At 44.7% G+C, this 19,407-nt stretch overlaps 1 protein-coding gene across 3 annotated transcripts in view; it reads left to right on the top strand.

Moving 5' to 3' along the window:
* The window catches only part of rab3c (RAB3C, member RAS oncogene family), a 214,020-nt gene that overhangs the window by 144,402 nt on the left and 50,211 nt on the right, over nt 1-19,407 (top strand). For all 3 annotated transcript variants that reach the window (XM_038790966.1, XM_038790965.1, XM_038790964.1), the window contains exon 3: nt 6,324-6,442. In XM_038790966.1, the coding sequence (XP_038646894.1) occupies nt 6,324-6,442 (119 nt within the window). The remainder of the gene's footprint in view (nt 1-6,323; nt 6,443-19,407) is intronic.

Below are 19,407 nucleotides of genomic sequence, written 5' to 3' on the forward strand. Positions count from 1 at the left end.
GATTTTCCTGTTGCAGGGAGTAGAGTGGATCAGTGTGCATTGTTTGTTTATTAGCATTTTTCATGTGAAACGAAAAATCTCCTGGTGATCCTGGGAATAAAACTGAAGATCCTCTTTCATCGGAAATTACTGTTTACAAGACAAGTTGTGGTAAATTGACACTTGTCGTTACTTTGTTTTAATTTTTTTCTGGGTGAATTTGTGCACTCCTAAGGATAAGGGACACAAGTGTTGGAAGATGCACTTTTACCCTTTCGGGTACCCTCAGGCTGGGTTTTTCTCTTTGCAGCAGGAATTGCAAGTCAGTCCATTTCCAAATATCGCAAGCCAACCTTCTGCCCAGTCGTGCACACCCATGTTATTTTCATGGCATGTTGATGGGGAGGCGGGCTAGAATTGGGGCTACCATGTCCAAGAGCAGGGCTGAGGTGGAAATGGAGGCAGGTGGATTTGGAAATGGGCAGGTTAAAAGTCCCACCTCTCTTAACTGAGACATCGTCCCAGTTCGGCAGATGGGTATTAGCCCCCTTAGCCCTCACCATCTCACTCACTCTCCATACCATCTCCAATTCACCGCATATAACCCTCACCCATATCACCTCCCTAAGCCCCATGCTCCTATGTCCCTCCACACCCCTCTACCCTATGCCGCCAAATATCTTCTCAGCCCCTCAGCCAGTATGTATAGAATTCTCAAGCCTTATAATAATATTGGAAAGTCTTTGAGATGCTCATAAAACTGTCAAAATATACAGTCATCAAAAACCACCAGAAAAATAATTATCCTATTAAGAGGTTATAAAATTATCAAAATGAAGGAATGGTAGTTCAAAAGCTACTTCAGAAAACCATTATCTTCTTGCATAACACTGTCAATATAGATAAACTCATGGTCCCTTTGATATTTATGTTATAATCCCTCCAAAAATTAAACATTAATCCATTTGTGGGTTTGGAGCTCAGCCAAGCATTCATAATTAGATTCCATTGCATGACTGTCAAATAAACCTTCGGAGCTGATTACATTAAAGCTTTTTAAGTGTTTCAATAAGCTAAGTATCATAGAAATAGTCCAACTATTCAAGCTTTGAAGCAGTGGAACAGATACCTGAGCCATCAGTTAGAGAGCTCAGCCGTGTGTTCAAGTTGTCAATCAGTGAAAAAGATTAAAAAGCCCAGGGGACAATTGACAAGTCAACTATGCATTTTGCTATTGAACAATGCAGAATATCACTGTATTCAATTAATAATGTACTTAATGCATCCGAATACTTTTCCACTTTCACAATGCTAGTCAATTTTATGGCCACTTACCTTTTCAAAACAAAGCCCTATCATCAATCACTGCATTAATAACTTATTTAACTTATATAGCAATGAATTTATATGTTAAGTTAGCAACTCGTCTGTCAAAGGGTTTTTGACTCCAGAACCGGGTTCCCTCATGGTTCACAATATCTCTGAGCTAGTGTGAACTATGTCTCCCCCAGAATTCGGCTCATTCATACAATGAAGCTGGTGAAGTGAGATCCACTGGATGCGAGTGTACGACCTGCATCCGAATCCGACACTGATGAAGACTGCTGGTGACAGGCATAAAGATGAGAATCCCAAAATCAGGTCCAGCCTGCCATTTTGAAACCCTACCCAATGCTGCTTGGCCCCACATTGGATGGGAAAATTCGACCCCTAGTCTCATCATCCACCATTCCCAGGTCAAACACAGATATTTTGCATTATCATTGTAATCTCACTAGCCTAATTCTCTTTATATTGATGGGATATGGGCGTTGTTGGCTGGGTCAACACTTATTGCCCATCCCTGATTACCCCTGAACTGAGTCGCTTGCTGGCCCATTTCAGAAGACAATTAAAAATCAACCATATTGCTGTGGATCTGGAGTCACATGGCAGACTTTTTTCTTTAAAGGGCATTAGTGAAGCAAATGTTTTTTATGACAATCGTTTCATGGTCATCATTAGACTTTTAATTCTAGAGTTTCACTGAATTCAAATTTCACCATTGCCTCTTTGATATTCAAACCCAGGTCCTCGGAGCATTACTCTGGGTCTCTGGATCACTAGTCCAGTGACAATACCACTATGCTACTGCCCCCCCCCCCCCCCCCCCCCCCCCCAATGTTCAAATCTGTGTATTTGCCTTGTTCAATACTAACCACAAATTACTTTGAGACAGCCATACTCATCTCTATAGGACCATCTGAGATACCCAGCAACAGACCAGGCTAGATTTCAATTCCAGTGAAAAGGTAGTGCTAATGATCTGAGGTATTGAGGCTTTTATTCACATGGCTCTTAACATAGATATGTTCCATTTCAAAGATAAACTTACCCGCCCAACATTCATCTGAAAGATAAGCTGGTAAAATGGATATTCCCCAAAATGGACAATGGATTATGATTGCCACTATTTCCAACTTCCAGATTATGTTTGTGGTGTGCAACCAGCATTAGGTTGTGCTGTTGAGTGGCTGTATGTCTGAGAAAGACATGCCAAATCACCAGAGGCTCGGTAAGTTCGAGTTGGCCAACACTACTGAAACCCAAATTGCATCACTTAAAGGATGATTCATTTTGACTGAATTTCATTCTAAAAGTAAGTTTCACCCAGGAAACACAAAAAAATAGCACAACAGGGCACAAGGCAGGCTGCATGGTTCTCTGAAACCGCGGGGACAGAAGATGGACAAGAGGAGAGAGGTCTTCTGACCAGAGGAGACCAGAAAAACTAGGCAGACACTGGAAAGACATTGGAAGAGAACAGCAATCATGGTCAATGCTAAACTGGTATCTTATCAGAATCTAGATGTAGTGCTGCAAGAAATTCAATGATCTTACACGAGTGCTCAAGGTCATTACAAATTTTATATTCCACGAACTGCATGACTAGTTTCACAAACTGCCCAATTCACCACACACTCTTCATTCACCCATCAACAATCTTGATCAATCACAATTCACATTTCCCACCCTCAAATACTTAAAACTGCTGCAAGCCTCACACCTACATCTCACAGCTTGCACATATTGCCAGCTATTCAATCATGACAGGCATATTAGCTAAATAGATTACACCACGCTCACTGACCTAAACCCCTATCTCTTGTGGAACAAAGTGGCACATAGCTGCAAGCAGCAGCGGCTAACTAACAGGGGTATATATAGCGGTTTGTCTTTAACTCCATCGATGAGATGGTGCATATCATCATTGGAGTGAGGCTGTGAACAATGATGTGGCTGAAATCATAGAAGATGACAACTTGTTTATCCCCAATCTTCCTCCTCACATCCCACTTCCCCAGCATCCCACAAACTATTTTAACATGCAAGCCATAGATGCTAGAAGCATGCACCTCACACTTTCAGTTGACAACAGCCCTACCCTTGTGCCTTTCTCCTTTCTGACCTGGCAATGGTGCAGGAACATGAAGATCAAGAGGAGCAGGGCACTGATGATAAAGAAATACTATCGCTTTATCTTACGCTTTGTCTCCAGCTCAGATGTGGAAAATGTGTATACTTTAAAGGGTAACTGTGAGTTGGGATCTGCATGAGGTGAAACACTGGGCCTACAGCCAGGGCAGGGGACAAGGGTAGCGCTGGCGCTAGTTCGTGAGTTCTGCTGCAGAGGACTCAGTAAGGGCTTCATTGGGGTGGCCTACAGATAAAGGATGATGGATATTCACACATAGATTCTTAGTGCATTGGCAGGCTTGCCAGAAATCCTGAGGTTAATGTCATGGTGTATGTGCAGCATTTGAAGCCCATATCCTTTTCCACTGATTATGGTTGAACGTCATCTGTATATTCCAGGGAATGGAGCCTTTCCAGATGAATTTATATATGGTTCCTGTAGAGTGATGTGTCTGCGGGATTCAGAACCCTGCATCATTGGGTAGCCCACTATCCAGGCAATGCAACCTCACTCTACACCGAGACTGCAAAAGGTGGCAAATATCAGTGAGCAGCTCCAAAATGAAATGGGGGCATTACACATTCCATTTTGACTGAGCTTGAGGCAAGGGATTGCTGCCTGAAGATTCTAGGTGAATATGGCCTCCTACCAAGTGTCCTTTTCCTCTCTTACTCCTCCTCCCTCTAAAATCTTTATTAGTGCCATAAGTAGGCTTACAGTAACACTGCAATGAAGTAACTGAACATCCCCTTGTCACCATACTACAGCGCCTGTTCGGGTACACTGACGGAGAATTCAGAATGTGCAATTCACCTAAAAAGCATGTCTTTCGGGACTTGTGGGAGGAATTCAGAGCACCCGGAAGAAACCCAATTTTCTAGCAGCTTGCCTACCTGTGTCAGCTCATTTTCTCTGTAATTTTGTAGGCCAAAAAGATAGATAAAGAGAAACGAGTAGCAAGGGGGATAAGTAGAACCCTTGAAGTGACAACCAAGGCCTTCACGTCCCCCTGTAGATTTCAGCCTCTTAAAATAGCACTACAAATTACCAAACACTGCTACAGGCAGCAGAAATCAATCTGCATCTAACCTGAAAGTGGTCATTGACCTTTTTAAATAGCTTTTGTATGGGGTGGGGGGTGAGGCCCTTTCTGCTGCTGAGCACATGTTCAGATATGCAGGATTAAGAGGGGGCATTAACTGAAGTCAATAATATTGCCGCACAAGTCAAATCACAGTTCCACTCTGACTGACATCAACATCTACCTGCTCTGCATATTTCTGTGCACAATCCCAGCACTCCGGTTAATTACCTACCCAAAATGACATCCAGTCAGGTCGACATCATAGGTGTGCACTCGTGGTGTGGACACATTTTTGGACTCCAAACCACACCCATAGTTATGGAAATATAGGCACTGAGGAATTGAGTTTGGCAGCCAGGATCTTCAAATAATTGTGATGAATAGAAGAATTTCAGATCTATTATAGGTATTTGGTGCAGTAAGGGTTAAACACCTGCATTAGTGTGCGTATGACTGCTGCAGTCATGTTTTCATAGAATTTACAGTGCAGAAGAATGTCATTCGGCCCATCGAATCTGCACCAGCCCTTGGAAAGAGCACCCTACTTAAGCCCACGCCTTCACCCTAACCCCGTAACCCAGTAACCCCACCTAACCTTTTGGACATTATGGGGCAATTTAGCATGGTCAAGCTACGTAACCTGCACATCTTTAGACTGTGGAAGGCAACCGGAGCACCCGGAGGTAAATCCACGCAGACTCGGGGAGAAAATGCAAACTCCATGCAGTCACCAGAGGCTGAAATTGAACCCAGGTCCTTGGATCTGTGAGGCAGCAATGCTAACCACTGTGTCACCGTGCCGCCCTGCCATTTTAAAAGAATCTTGGGTTGAAAGGCAAGTACATTTTGGGAGCCAGGGGTGCAATCAAACCATCATAAAAAGCTTGGGCTAATAGTTTTGTATGGATTAAAGGGGATTCCCTGTGTAGTTAATCAGATTTCAGCTTGGTAAAATGATGATGTTACTGGGTGGAGCTACGTCATCAGGCATTTTGCAGAAAGCAGTTCAGTTGGGAGCTGAATGAAGCTGTGACCAGAAGGCAGGCTCTCACTACAGTCCAGTTAAAATATATTAACAGTCTTTAAAGTAGCGCAGACTTGTCTGAGTTCTAGGGGAGCTGAAACAAGGAGAGAAGCATCTTTGGAATCCAGAGTTTCTGCATGGGTCTGACGGGAGTCGGATCTATTTTTTAAAACAATGTCAAAGGATCTTTCCTTCTCAAAGAACATCTCTGTAAAGCATGTATTCTTGAGTGCCAATGGTTTAAAGTGGATTGAGAGCTGAGATTTCTTTTCTTGTATAAGTGGGAATAAAGATAGCAGTTAACGGTATTGTATTGACTGATTTAAGTAGTATTGTTTAAGGGGTAATTGTAAGTTACTTTCTGGTGTGATCTGAAAGATATTCTAATATTATGTTAGTAATAAAGTTTGTTTTAATACATCAGGTCCCTATTTCTTCTGGTAATCACTCATGGGTGAGATATCCTTTCCGCACAGTCTTACAAAATTTAAATAACTATTGAGGTCAGGTCTGGGATCGTAATAAAATGTTCAACATTACCCATCTTTAACCAACATTGACATGTTTAGCTTTTTTTCCAGTAACAGCCTTTTCCAAGTTTTTATGAAGAAGAAATTCTAGTTTACAAGATATGCAAGCACAATTCAACTTTAAATAATGGAATGCTCAAATTTGTAGTTTGATATGTAGTTCTGATGGAGTCATGATCTTAAATATTTTAGATTTGGAAAATAAATTGAGGAGTTGCTTTCATGTTGATTTTGTTTTGTTCCATGTAGGACACAGCTGGACAGGAACGTTACAGGACAATCACCACAGCTTATTACCGTGGCGCCATGGGCTTTATCCTAATGTACGACATCACAAATGAAGAATCCTTCAATGCAGTGCAAGACTGGTGAGTGTAATGAAAGGTCTATGTGCTATTCTTTTCAGCAACTGTGGGCTAGATTTTCCAGTTTGTGTCAGGACCCTAACGTCGAGCCCTGTGGGACTCCCAAGGCCATCCATATCCTCAGCTTCCAATCAGAGCAACCTTCCAGGAGTCTGGCTTTCTTATTGGCCACCGCCACACTGGTAAAAAGAATTGTGGGCAGGTATCTGAGACTGCAGGTCCAATCAGAGGGCCCGTAGTGATGTCAGACCAACTGAAGCTGTTACGGTCATCAGATTAGAGGGGAAACCGCTTTCCTGGGTTATTAATGGAGGAGGCCGCTGCTTTTCGCCCATCCGTTCCCTCATTGAGTCACAGATCCTTTGACTCTGATGGACCCCTGGCCTATCAGCGGGAGACCAGCTCAAGTGAGCTGGCAGTCTCCATTCAAGGTGGGACCATCAGTGTGGCCTGACTCAAACTAATTGACTGTCTGCCTCCATGGAGTGGGGAGCCAACCCGCTTTCCAGCCCCCTCCTGTGAAAGTTCCCCAGATGAGGGAATGCACTACGGACCTGAACCAACGCAGGTCCCTAGCAGCCCCAGTCTAAAAACCCATCGCTACAGGGCCAAGGAAATTCAGCCTTGTACATCTGAAATGACACATCAGCAACAGTTAATATCTGTTCTCCATATGTAGTAAAAGCCTTGTTGCTCTCCTATGATATTGCATGAAATAATTATGGGGGCACGATATTGTGTCCGTGTTCGCCACGAGCGAGAGTGGCAACATGGGTTCAAAATCCCACGTGAGTCAGGAAATGCCTGCCGGCAAGATCTTGTTCCTTGATTTTCCCTGCCCCTCGTTGGTGGAGGTTCCCGCTCCTCATGTAATATGTTTCAATAAATTTAAATGTGATTAAACTGACAGTGCTAATCTGTGCTGGGCAGGGCCAACTGATGCCAGGGGGCAACGCTAACCTGGCTGGACCATGGCGGAGCCACTGATAATTGTGCGGTGGGGCAGGGCATTGTGCTAGATTTTAAACCTGGTGCTGATCAGGGTGACCTTTAAAGATGGCACCCCGATCTCTATGGAGCCAGCTTTTTTCTGGCTCTACCAGACCCTCATGCTGCCAGAATGATGGTGTAATCCATGTCACCCCCTCCCAACAGAATGCAGGAAAATATGGTCTGAAAATTCGCCACACATCTGGGGAGTTACAGTGGTGTGCCATGCCACGCGCGACCCGGCTTGCCACATATTGTCCCCCAGTAACCCCTTCACCACTCCCAACCAGTACCCCCAGCCCTCGGTGAAGCCCCCCTGCCCGCAGAACTGCTCCCCTGACTATGGCGGCGCTGAACTCTGTCCACAGCCATCACGCCGGGTTAACGAAAAAAAAAAGGAAAAGTGTTCCATGCCGTCAGGAACTCGGCCCATTGGGGGCGGAGCATCAGGGAAAAGCCTCGGGTGATGTCCTGAGGCCTTCCCGATGGTGTGCAGCCTATTCTGCGCGTACGCTGTTTTCGAGGGGCCGCAAAAGCGGCGCCACCCCGATTTCACCGCAAACAGGGACTCTCCAGCCGATCGCCGAATGCGATTTCGGCATCGGCGACTGGAGAATCCCGCACTTGGTTTCTCAGCTGTTGAACTTTAAAAGGGAGTTCAGAGGTGATGAAGATCTTGCAAAGTTTCCATGATTAAACCAGGGGAATATATATTAAATGTTATTGTCCCAAAAGTAAAGGCAAAATAAAAAACATTAAATATTTTTCTGTTTGGAGGGGATGAGTTCAAAGAGCTGTTGGGAATAATGGAACCTGAGATGTAAGGAGGGATAAATATTTAAGAAGTTCAAATGGATGTGGGGAAAGCTCTGAACACGAGCACCTTTGTTCGTGAACTGCTGTGAAAGTTTTGAATTGGAGGCAGTTACCCAATGTTAAGACAGAAGAGTCATTATTTTCAAAAAACAGTTTGGCAATAATTTTCTTGTCGTTCACGCTAGAGGGATTTTCCGGTCCCACTGATGGTGCACCCCCAACGTGGCTTTTCCGGTAACAAGGGATGCATTCAATGGCAAATTGCGTTGACAATGGCAGAACCAAAAGATCACACCGCCAGCCAATGACAGGCCACTGCCGCAAAACATATGGAGGATTGCATGGAAAATCCCTCTCTTTGGCCGGGATTCTCCAAGCCTCCGCGGCGGACCCGCAATCGGGTCCGACGCTGCTCCCGCGATTCTCCGGGTCCAGACAATCGATGGAAACTACGCGTGCGCGGTCGACACAGCGTCAGCCGGGGGCCATTGAATGAGGCCCCGCGGCGATCCTCCGCCGGCAAATGGCCGAGTCCCCCCCAGCGTGGTTCACTCACGGTTCCGCCTGGTGGGCACAGTGGCGGCTGCGGACTCAGTCAGCGGCTGCTTTGGTGGTGGGGGGTGAGGGGGGGGGGCGGAGGGAACCATCACCTGGGGGTGTCTCCAGGATGGTAAGGCTCACGATCGGGGGCCACCGACCAGTGGGTGCACGCCATCTCGGAGTGGGGGGAGAAACTATATTGGCGGGGTGGGCCAACGGTGTGGGTCCGCCATGTTGCGCGGGGCTGCTACACACATGCGCGGAACCTCGGCCGGAGGTGCAGGGCCCTGTATCGGCAGCCGGAGCTGCGAGGAGCATCCCATGGCCTACTAGCCCCCTCCAAAACGGAGAATCACTCTGGACTTTCTCCAGGAAAGTCCGTTTTCTTGCTGGTGTGTGGACATAGCCCCATTATCAGAGAATTCCGTCAAAATTGTTTCTGAACCTCCTTTCGGAATTCCACATCGGAATGGAATTGTTTAAAAAATCGTGAGGTATACCATTAGTGAAGTGACAATCAATCCTTGACTTGGATAATATTACTGGATTTTCATGGTTAATATCAATAAGAGGGTTCTTACCAATAATGTAATTTACTTGTGTATTTTTGATCAAGCAGGGTTCTTTGGGGGGTTGTTCTATGAGACTGTTTTAACTGTGTAACTTTAATCTTAAGTGTTTATGTTTTATTTTCTTCTGAATAAATCTTAAAAATTTTTAAATTCTAACAGTGTTACTGGAGTTCTATGCTTTTGTGGTCAGTAGCTCTTCCTCCTTATTTTCACAATTTTAAACAAAGTTCGTGATCAGTGCATAGACCTCGCTTTGGGGTCTGGCTTGCTCAGCAATAACACCTGCTTTGATTGTAACAATCGGCATTTGAAGGCAATCCATCACTGAAGCCAATCTCTGATTCAAAGACTCAACAGCAAGTTCAGCAAAGAAGAAACAAACTTATTAACTAATTCCATAATAATAATATTTATTAATGTCATAAGTAAGCTTACATTAACACTGCAATGAAGTTGCCGTGAAAAGCCTGTAGTTGCCACATTCCGGCGCCTGTTCGGGTACACTGAGGGAGAATTCAGAATGTTCAATTCACCAAACAACACCTCTTTCGGGACTTGTGGGAGGAAACCGGAGCACCCGGAGGAAACACACGGCGACCCGGGGAGAATGTGCAAACTCCTCACAGACGGTCACCCAAGTAGATAATCGAACCTGGAATCCTGGCTCTGTAAAGCAACTGTGCTACCGTGCCACGAAATAGGCTTGCAAAATCCTACCAACTGTCCTGGCTTGAGACAATTCACAGCTCTTTAACCTGGGGTTACCCCCATCTCTGGATCTGTAACGACTTAATCACCTGCTAATGCTCGCATTCTTAGCATTGCCTGGCATCTTTGAATTTGTCCACATAGATGTTTCTAAAACATACCTCTTCATTCACCTGAGGAAGGAGCAGTGCTCCAAAAGCTAGTGTTTGAAACAAACATGTTGGACCTTAACCTGGTGTTGTAAGACTTCTTACTATGCAAAGATATTCAGAGGAGGGAAGGGAAATTAATAGATGTGGCATGGAGAGCAAATAAACAAATGGAAAAGAAGGAATGCTGGAAACTGGGAAGGAAGTAAAATGAATTGAGTGAATCAGGCAGGGAATAAAACAGAGATGGCCCACCATGTAAAAAAACAAAAGAAACCAGCTGCGTTGGCACAGGTTGAATGAGAAATCCACCATGAACACTGAGAAAATGTGAGCAGTTAATTCAACAAATGGCCTCAGAGAACCTAAAATAAATGCTTCTGACACCCAAATGTTCAAGTAGGCTAGCCAGTACTTTCCATGCATGGACACATGGGTGCATGACCCAATGGAGGTTGTCAGGAGCAAAACCTTGCATTGAAGAGAAATAATCTGGCCACATGCCTTTTGTTTGTTGGTTCTTGGCCCTGTGTTTTCTCTTTGATGTTGTAGTAGTGAGAGGCGTGGGGTGTGGGAGAGGGCTGGTGCCAGAGGCATAGAGGTGGGGAATCACCTGGGCCGCCTGAGGAGGTTGTGCAGCTTTTTACGCCACTGCTGATCGGTCCTCGCTGGCCGGTCTTCGTTGCGTGGCCCACGGACTCTGCTACCTGCGCCAAGGGCCCATTGACGTCGGCGGGTGGCAGCCTCCTTTCCATCCAGGGAACAGGGTGCCCCACCTCTCCTTCATGGCATCCAGCAGTATCATAGAACATAGAACAGTACAGCACAGAACAGGCCCTTTGGCCCTCGATGTTGTGCCGAGCAATGATCACCCTACTCAAACCCACGTATCCACCCTATACCCGTAACCCAACAACCCCCCCACTCTTAACCTTACTTTTTAGGACCCTATGGGCAATTTAGCATGGCCAATCCACCTAACCCGCACATCTTTGGACTGTGGGAGGAAACCGGAGCACCCGGAGGAAACCCACGCACACACGGGGAGGACGTGCAGACTCCACACAGACAGTGACCCAGCCGGGAATCGAACCTGGAACCCTGGAGCTGTGAAGCATTTATGCTAACCACCATGCTACCGTGCTGCCCTATCCCTAGCTCTGCATTCACAAATCTTGGGCCAGTCTCCGGGTGGCAACTTGTTGGCTGGAATGAGTGTTTGGGGAGTGGAGTGCTTGTCTGGCTCACCAGTGCCAATCCCGACCGTAGCGAATCCAACTCTGGTGTCAGTTCAAATTGAACTAGTTCCACATGTCGCGAGTGGTGGTCCATTAGCATGTGCTGAATTGCTCTGGGACTGGTGCTGCCATCGGGACCATAGAAGACCTGCCATTCAGTCCCGCAACACTTAGCCTGTCAAACGGAGAATCCCACCCTCGATCTTTGATCCTCTTGTAGGAACCAATGCTCTCCTGCCTTGGACCTACTCTGCTGTTGCTCTTTGATCCTCCCACTTGTATCACCAAATGAGATTCACAAATTACTTGCGTAGCTACAACAATTAAACAATTAAACTTTTTTTGATGTTACAACAGCAGATTATACCCACAGATTTATTTTATTTATCTAACAACAACTTGGAAGGCCCACTAATATATTGTTATGGGCCAGGGTTTAGGGAACCCCAAATTGTATCATGGAGTTCACCTGACCCACAACTTTTAATAGATTGTGGTATGGGGAGCACACAGCCCACTCTACAGGTGTGGTACAGCAGAAATGGAAAAGTATTTTTTAAAGCAAAACAATGTTTATTCTATGAACTCAAGTTAACCTTTTTAAAACACAGTTAACATCTTAGCAACCATCAATTCAAATACAACCCCCAAAGAATACAACACTAAGTAATCCTTAATAACTTCCCAAACAACATCCAGAAGAAACACCTTTCAACAGAAGCACATTACATTTACATTCACTACTGAGAACATTTATAATTCTGAATTCACCAAATGATCAAGAGATAGACTTTTGATGGCAGAGAGAACGGCAATACACCTGCTTGATCTGGCTTCAGCTCCAACACTGAAAACAAAACTAAAACACACCCTGCAGCAAGCAGCCTAAAACAAAAGTAAAAAGCTGACAGACACACTCCACCCACACTCTAACATCACTGCAGTAGTAAACATCCATTTCGTAAAGGTACTCTCACATGACACTATTCATTGATTCATTTATTAATCGTTGTAGAAATTACAAATGATTTAATATTGTTAATTTTCATTCGTAAGCAACAACTCGAGAGATTCACTAATTTCAGGCAAATTGAATATTTTGACAGAGAAAGATTTCAAACTATTTTTGCATCAGAATATAAAATATTGATATGTGGTACATAAATATGTGTGAATGTATTTATAGTCTATAAATGTTGACAGATGCACTTGTTTGTTTCATATGGATGATTTATTTTGCATGATAACCTTTGTATCAAACAAATACCATGCCAACATGCTCGTATATAATATCCTATTCATAGTCAATGGCCGAAAAATGAAAACCATAGTCATATTAATGTTCCATTGTTAAGATCTGCGAATTAGTTCTCATTTTTTTTCATCTGGAACAGGCAGGCATGACTGTCTCCAGCTTTCTCTTGTTCCTTTGTTGAGACAAAAGGGGAATAATTTCTGTCAATAGTTCATCAAGCGCTGTTATTAATTTTGAAAGCTTAGTAATGTGAACCCCTTCAGTTTACTGACAACTACAGTTTGCATTTCAGCAGCATGCAATTAGTTAACTTGTTCCCCGACAGTTTAATAATGGTTTACATCTAACGCTTGAGCAGTATTGTGGAGGCAGTAATCAACAAAAGCTTTGCCTGCTCACACATGGAGAATTATTCATTTTTCCATTCAGAATTAAGTAAAATTTTGTTCGGAATCGAATAGTTGGGGATTGTTAAAATCCAACGGTTGATTTAATTTCGGTACTCATGCTTGCTTGACAGGAGGAAATATACACTTGTGTGTTATCCTTTATTTATATGAATTTCCCCACCCCCTATGGTGTGGTCTATCCAAATTAAATCTCTTAAGCATCTATAGTCCATCTCGTGTATATTTTTGTCACCAGGAATCGGTGAGAATGAGAATTCAACTCAGCTGTGACTGCGAAGTGAAAATTAATTTATGCAGTACCATTAGTACTTCCCTCTAAATCAGAGAAAATATTCCAGTAGAACGAAGCTGGATTTAAATATTTTTGCTTCAAAACCAATTCTCAAAGATATCTGCTTCTACTTCTCAAAATTTTCCATGCTCTAGGTTGATAAAGTGTCTGACATATTTAGTTAGTTGCTTCATGAATAATGAATGAAAAACTCTTATCAGGGATGAAATAAATGCTGCTCTGATATTAAGCTTTAAATACTTATGATAGATATAGTGTTATGGGCCAGGGTTTAGAGAACCCCAAAGTGTATCATGGAGTTCACCTGACCCACAACTTTTAATAGATTGTGGTCTGGGGAGCACATGGCTCACTCTACAGGTGTGGTACAGTAGAAATGGAAAAGTATTTTTTAAAGCAAAACAATGTTTATTCTATGAACTAAAGTCAACCTTTTTGAAACATATAGTGAACATCTTAGCAACCAGCAGTTCAAATACAACCCCCAAAGAATACAACACTAAGTAATCCTTAATAAATTCCCAAACAACATCCAGAAGACAGAAGAAACAACTTTCAACAGAAGCACATTAGGTTTACATTCACTACTGAGAACATTTATAATTTTGAATTCACCAAATGATCAAGAGATAGTCTTTTGATGGCAGAGAGAACAGCAGTACAGCTACTTGGTCTGGCTTCAGCTCCAACACTGAAAACAAAACTAAAACACACCCTGCAGCAAACAGCCTAAAACGAAAATAAAAAGCTGACAGCCCAGCTCTACCCACACTCTGACATCACTGCAGCAGAAAAAACCCATTTCTTAAAGGTACTCTCACAACAGATATTTGTATACACAACCATTTATAAACACCCATTTCTTAAAGGTACTCTCATGACAATAGAAAGAGCTATTGCATAATGGTGCCAAATCTGGCCACAGCACCTTGAGCTACAGTAGGGGAAGTCAGCCAAACTTCCCACTTTCGTTCTAGACGCAAAAATTTGAGGATCATCGAACTGCTGGAGAGCACAGAAGATATAAATGCAGAGACTATGTGGCAAGGATGTTCAGGAAGTGAGTGTGGGTTTTGGCAAACCCTCCCAAAGTTGACCGGGCCCACCGGTTGTTGCCACAGAAGCCCACATCTGCGGAGCCGCCATGTGTGATTATTGTCCAACTCCGCAGGTACTTGGACAAGAAAACTATCCTGAGGTGGGCGAAGGAAACTCTAGAATGCAGATGGGAGGGCCACACCATTAGAATTACCAGGACGTTGGAGCAGAACTTGTGAAAAGGCGAGCGGGGTTCAATATGGCCAAGGCGACTCCTTATAAGCACAAAGTGAGGTTCGGAGTGGTGCACCCAGCTCTTCTGTGGGTCATGTTTGGAGACGGGGACCATTATTTCGATAAGCCGGAGGATGCAAATAACTTTGTTTAGAAACATGGACTGGGGAAGTTTGAATGGCGTAGTTTGTTTCACCTGAGTGGTGGGGTTTTGTTACTTTTCTAGCTTTTTGATTCGACATTTTTCTGTCGTGTCTTCTAATCTTGTATTCAGGGTATTGGTTTTTGGGTTTGTCATAGCATTATTGGAGTTGGTTGGAAATGTTGGGGGGTGAGGGAGTGGGTGTGGGATGGGTTTGTCTAATGTTCAATGTTGAACTTGGGTTTAGGTAGGGGGGCTGTTTGTGGGTTTATTGAATGTATAAATTGCACTTTTCCCCAGGTTGGGATCACCATCCTCGCAGAGATCCTAGTTAATGGGAGTGAAGTGGAGGGGGGAGGGGAGCCACGGCTGGTTGCCAGTGGGGAAGTGGGCTTTTTGTTTTCTTTGTTTTCTTGAGGTAACAAGCGTAGAGTGGTTGGGTTTTCTTTGTTTGGGATGGGGGAAGGGACGGGTCGGGGGCCAAACGGAGAGGGCAGGGTTGTTCGGTGTTCGGCGGGGCAGGGGGAGGGATGGGTGTGGGGTTCAGTGGGAGGGGGTACTACTGGCAATGAAGGTTTCGTGTTTTTGATACATGTGAGGGGGCGGCAGTGGCTATCTTGGATGGACTTGGAGCCAAGGTGTGGCAGGACCCTGTCGGACTTCCTTGTGGGTGGGATATGGCTGATCAGGGTAGGGGGGGGGGGGGGGTGCCCAGAATCCCCCAGTCAGCTGGTCACAGCTGGACTTAAGGGGGTTAAATGGGTCAGCTTAAAGATCTTGGGTATTTGCCCATCAGAAAAGAATGAAGACAGATGTTGTTTTCTTGCAGGACACATCTGAGAGTTTGAGACCAGGCGAGGCTGAGGAAGGGGTGGGTTTGACAGGTGTTCCATTCGAGCTTTGATGCGAAGATAAGGAGTCCGCAGTGCTGATTAATAGGAGGGTGGCTTTTTTGGTGGGTGATATTATGGTGGATTCAGGGGGGAGATATGTGATAGTGAGGGGGGACTTCTGATGGCTGAACTGGGAGGATACGGATTTTATCAAGAGGCTGTTGGCGACCGTCAGTTGATCATGGGGGGGGGCCGTCTTTAATTGTGTGTTTGACCCCAGGCTAGATAGGTAGTGCCCAAATCCCTTATGACCCCCTCGGGGGTGGTGAAGGAGCAGGCAGCATGGTAGCATAGTGGTTAGCATTATGGCTTCATAGCACCAGGGTCCCAGGTTTGATTCCCGGCTTGGGTCACTGCCTGTGCGGAATCTGCGGAGTCTGCATGTTCTCCCCGTGTCTGCGTGGGTTTCCTCTGGGTGCTCCAATTTCCTCCCACAGTCCAAAGATATGCAGGTTAGGTGGATTGGCCATGCTAAGTTACCCTTAGTGTCCAAAAAGGCCGGGGGGGGGGGGGGGTTATTGGGTTACAGAGATGGGTTGGAAGTGTGAGTTTAAATGGGGTGCTCTTTTCCAAGGGCCGGTGAAGACTCGATGGGTTAAGGTTCCTCTTGCACTGTAAAGTATATGATTCTATGATTCTACAGTTTATGGAGCAGATGGAGGGAGTGAACCTGTGGTGATTCAGGTACCCAAGGGAGAAGAAGTTTTCCTTCCTTTCACATGTACAAAAAGCCTACTCGCGTTTTGCCATTTCTTGGTGGGTAAGTCGTTACTACCCAGATTAGTGGGGACGGAGTATTTGCGAATTGTCATATCTGACCATGCCCCGCAATATGTAGATTTGTGTTTGGAGGAGGGTTGCGCTCAGCGACTCCCCTGTAAGGCTGTATTCAATGTTGCACACAGACGAGGGTGTGTGAGAGGATAGCTTCTGCTATTGGGACCTATGTGGAGCTTAGTAAGAATGAGGAGGTCTCACCTTCCACGTCTGGAAGACATAAGGGGGGTCTTGCTCTGGTGGAGTGCATCGGAGCCACCTAGGGCAATGGCATGGCTGGGGGTCCTGTCCAAGTTTCTGCACTTTGAAAAATATCAAATACGCTATTACAGGGTTTGAGGAGGTGTTCTCTTTGAGGTGGATGCCATTTCTTACCACCTTTAAGGAACTGGTTGTCATCAGCAAATGGGGGGGGGGGCTAAGTAGGGTGGGGGGAGCGAGGGGAAGGGTGGATAAATGAGGGAAATATGGGATTGGATGATGAGGGTATTTTTATAAAAATTGCCTAAACTTTAGTGGCCTTTTTGTATGTTGTAAAATTAAAAAATTCCTGAATGAAAATATTTAAAAATAAGGCAAGGAAAGGGTGGCACGGTGGCATAGTGGTTTGCACTGCTGCCTCACAGCTCCAGGATCCCAGGTTCAATTCCAGCCTCAGGCGACTGTCTTTGTGGAGTTTGCACGTTCTCCCCGTGTCTGCGTGGGTTTCCTCCAGGTGCTCCGGTTTCCTCCCACAGTCCAAAGATATTCAGGTTAGGTGGATTGGCCCCTTGGTGTCCAAACATTTATGTTGGGTTACTGGGTTACGGGGAAGGGGTGAAGGTGTGGGATTAAGCAGGGTGCCCCTTCTGCACTGTAAATTCTACGATTCTATGATTTGCATGGATACAACATCCTGCCAACCATCATTAGGCTGGTTCATGAAAAGTAGGGTTTACATGGGTATAAGGGAGCTGAGGCATCTCATGGAAATACAACGTGGAGGAGAGGAAAAAAATAGCAGAGAAGAAACCGGCACAAGAATAACATTTCAAAAGAAATCCATTGAAATAATGACTTGAGGAAAGCGATAAAAAGGGAAAATAAACAGAGCAGCCGTCAAAATAATTTATTCACTGCTGTGTAAAATGCATATATTTTGATACGCTATATAAAAATAATAATGCTGTGCCTGATGCTGCTTGTGATTGAAAGGTCAAGAAATCCAAATGAGTTGAGAGGAATCTCTGGAGTCGCAGAAAGTAAGAAAAACCCGCTATGCTTCAATGGAGCTGTAATGATTCCAATGAAGTATGTCAGCTTGCCTCGGTTGGCAGCAGACTCGCATGTTTCAGAAAGATATGGACAAATGCCAACTAGCATGAAAGACTTCGACATTGTTTTGACTGAATTCAGATTCTCAAACTGGCAAGAAGAGACAGAAATTTATAAAAAGTGTAAAAGGGAAAGCCAGAAAAAGAATGTGTTAATGTACCAAGTATAATCTGGAGTCAGGATTGAGTGATACTTATGTTCATGTACAAAACATTCAAAATGCAACATTAATAAGTTTTGAAGAAAAATGATAGAAGAAGATAGGGTTGAATTGTAGGGGACGCCGTCGCCCTTGTGCTCCCAGGTGAAAAGTCGTACTGGGTGGAGCCCACCGATGCTAAGAACAGCTGCCGAGTCATTTAACGTTTCCTGGGGGGATAATGGACAGGACATCCTGCCTCTGGAAGCTGTTGGCCAATCCGAGGCCGGCAGGTCTCAGTAAACCTGCAGCGCAAGCAGGAGTGGTGGCTACTGCACTGAGGCATTGAGGCGGTGAACTGGAATGGATCAGAATTTTGTAAGTCAATGAGGAGGTGAAGACCCGGTGTTTGAAAGACCTTGGGGAGGGGGGGGGGAGGGCACCTGGAGGGGTGTTAACTCTTGAGGGGGGCTTTTGATGGTCCCCTGATGCCCGTTCTCGAGAGAATTCACTCAGCCCACTATCAAGGGAACCTGTGAGGCTGTTCTGTTGGCATGGGGCTTGTGGTCGGATGAGGCCCATAAGGACCAATTAAGGTCCTTAAAAGGCCCAGTGGCAGGTGGAATGCTCAACAGCATCCCTGCTGCTGATATGATTGCAGGCAGGTAAACGGTGTATAGGCCACCCACTGGATATTACAAATTCGTGAGGGAGTGTAGTAATCCTCCAGCGACCCATGGGGTCACCTCAGTAGCTCTCCTCATGGGACTCGTGGAATACGAGCTCACCCATGAGTGGGCATGGACCCGCACAGCTAGGACTTGTAAATCCACCTTATAAAAGTGTCATGGGAGTGTCTCTTTAAGAAAGGTTTTGTCTTATCACATGACTTCAATTATATCGTTGTGTGGGTGGAGCTGGGCTGTGGCTCTGAGTTTTACTTTCGCTTTTGATTTTGACTGCTGTGTATTTTCTCTGCCTTTCTCTGTTTTCATTTTTTTTTTTACTTTTCCAGTAAAAAAAATCACCTTGGTGGTGGCCTTGGAGATATAATTGCTTTCTGGAAGGAATTCAAATCTGCTGATTGGAAAGTGGAACAGAGTTTCAGTGACAACAGTATTAGTCAAGTGAGAATAGAGTGTTCTGGGCCTCGCCTTTGAAAAGGGGTTTCTATTTTTTTGTTGGGTTTTCTTATTAAATTGGAACAGTTAAGGGGGAATTCATTAAGGGTTATACATAGATTACTGTAGCTGTGTGGGGTCTTTATGTTTGTAATTGATCTAAATTCTTGCTGTGTGTTTATACAAATGTTAATTACATTTTTAGAATAAAGCTTGTTTTTTTTTATTAAACGCGCCGAAGAAGTCTGTTGAATAACACCTGAAAGGAAGGTACGTGTGCTCATCCTAGTCAAATTCAATACAAAAGTTGTAGGTCAGGTGGACTCCATAATACGCTTTG

This window comes from Scyliorhinus canicula, chromosome 3, assembly GCF_902713615.1.
Source record: "Scyliorhinus canicula chromosome 3, sScyCan1.1, whole genome shotgun sequence".
Taxonomy (NCBI): domain Eukaryota; kingdom Metazoa; phylum Chordata; class Chondrichthyes; order Carcharhiniformes; family Scyliorhinidae; genus Scyliorhinus; species Scyliorhinus canicula.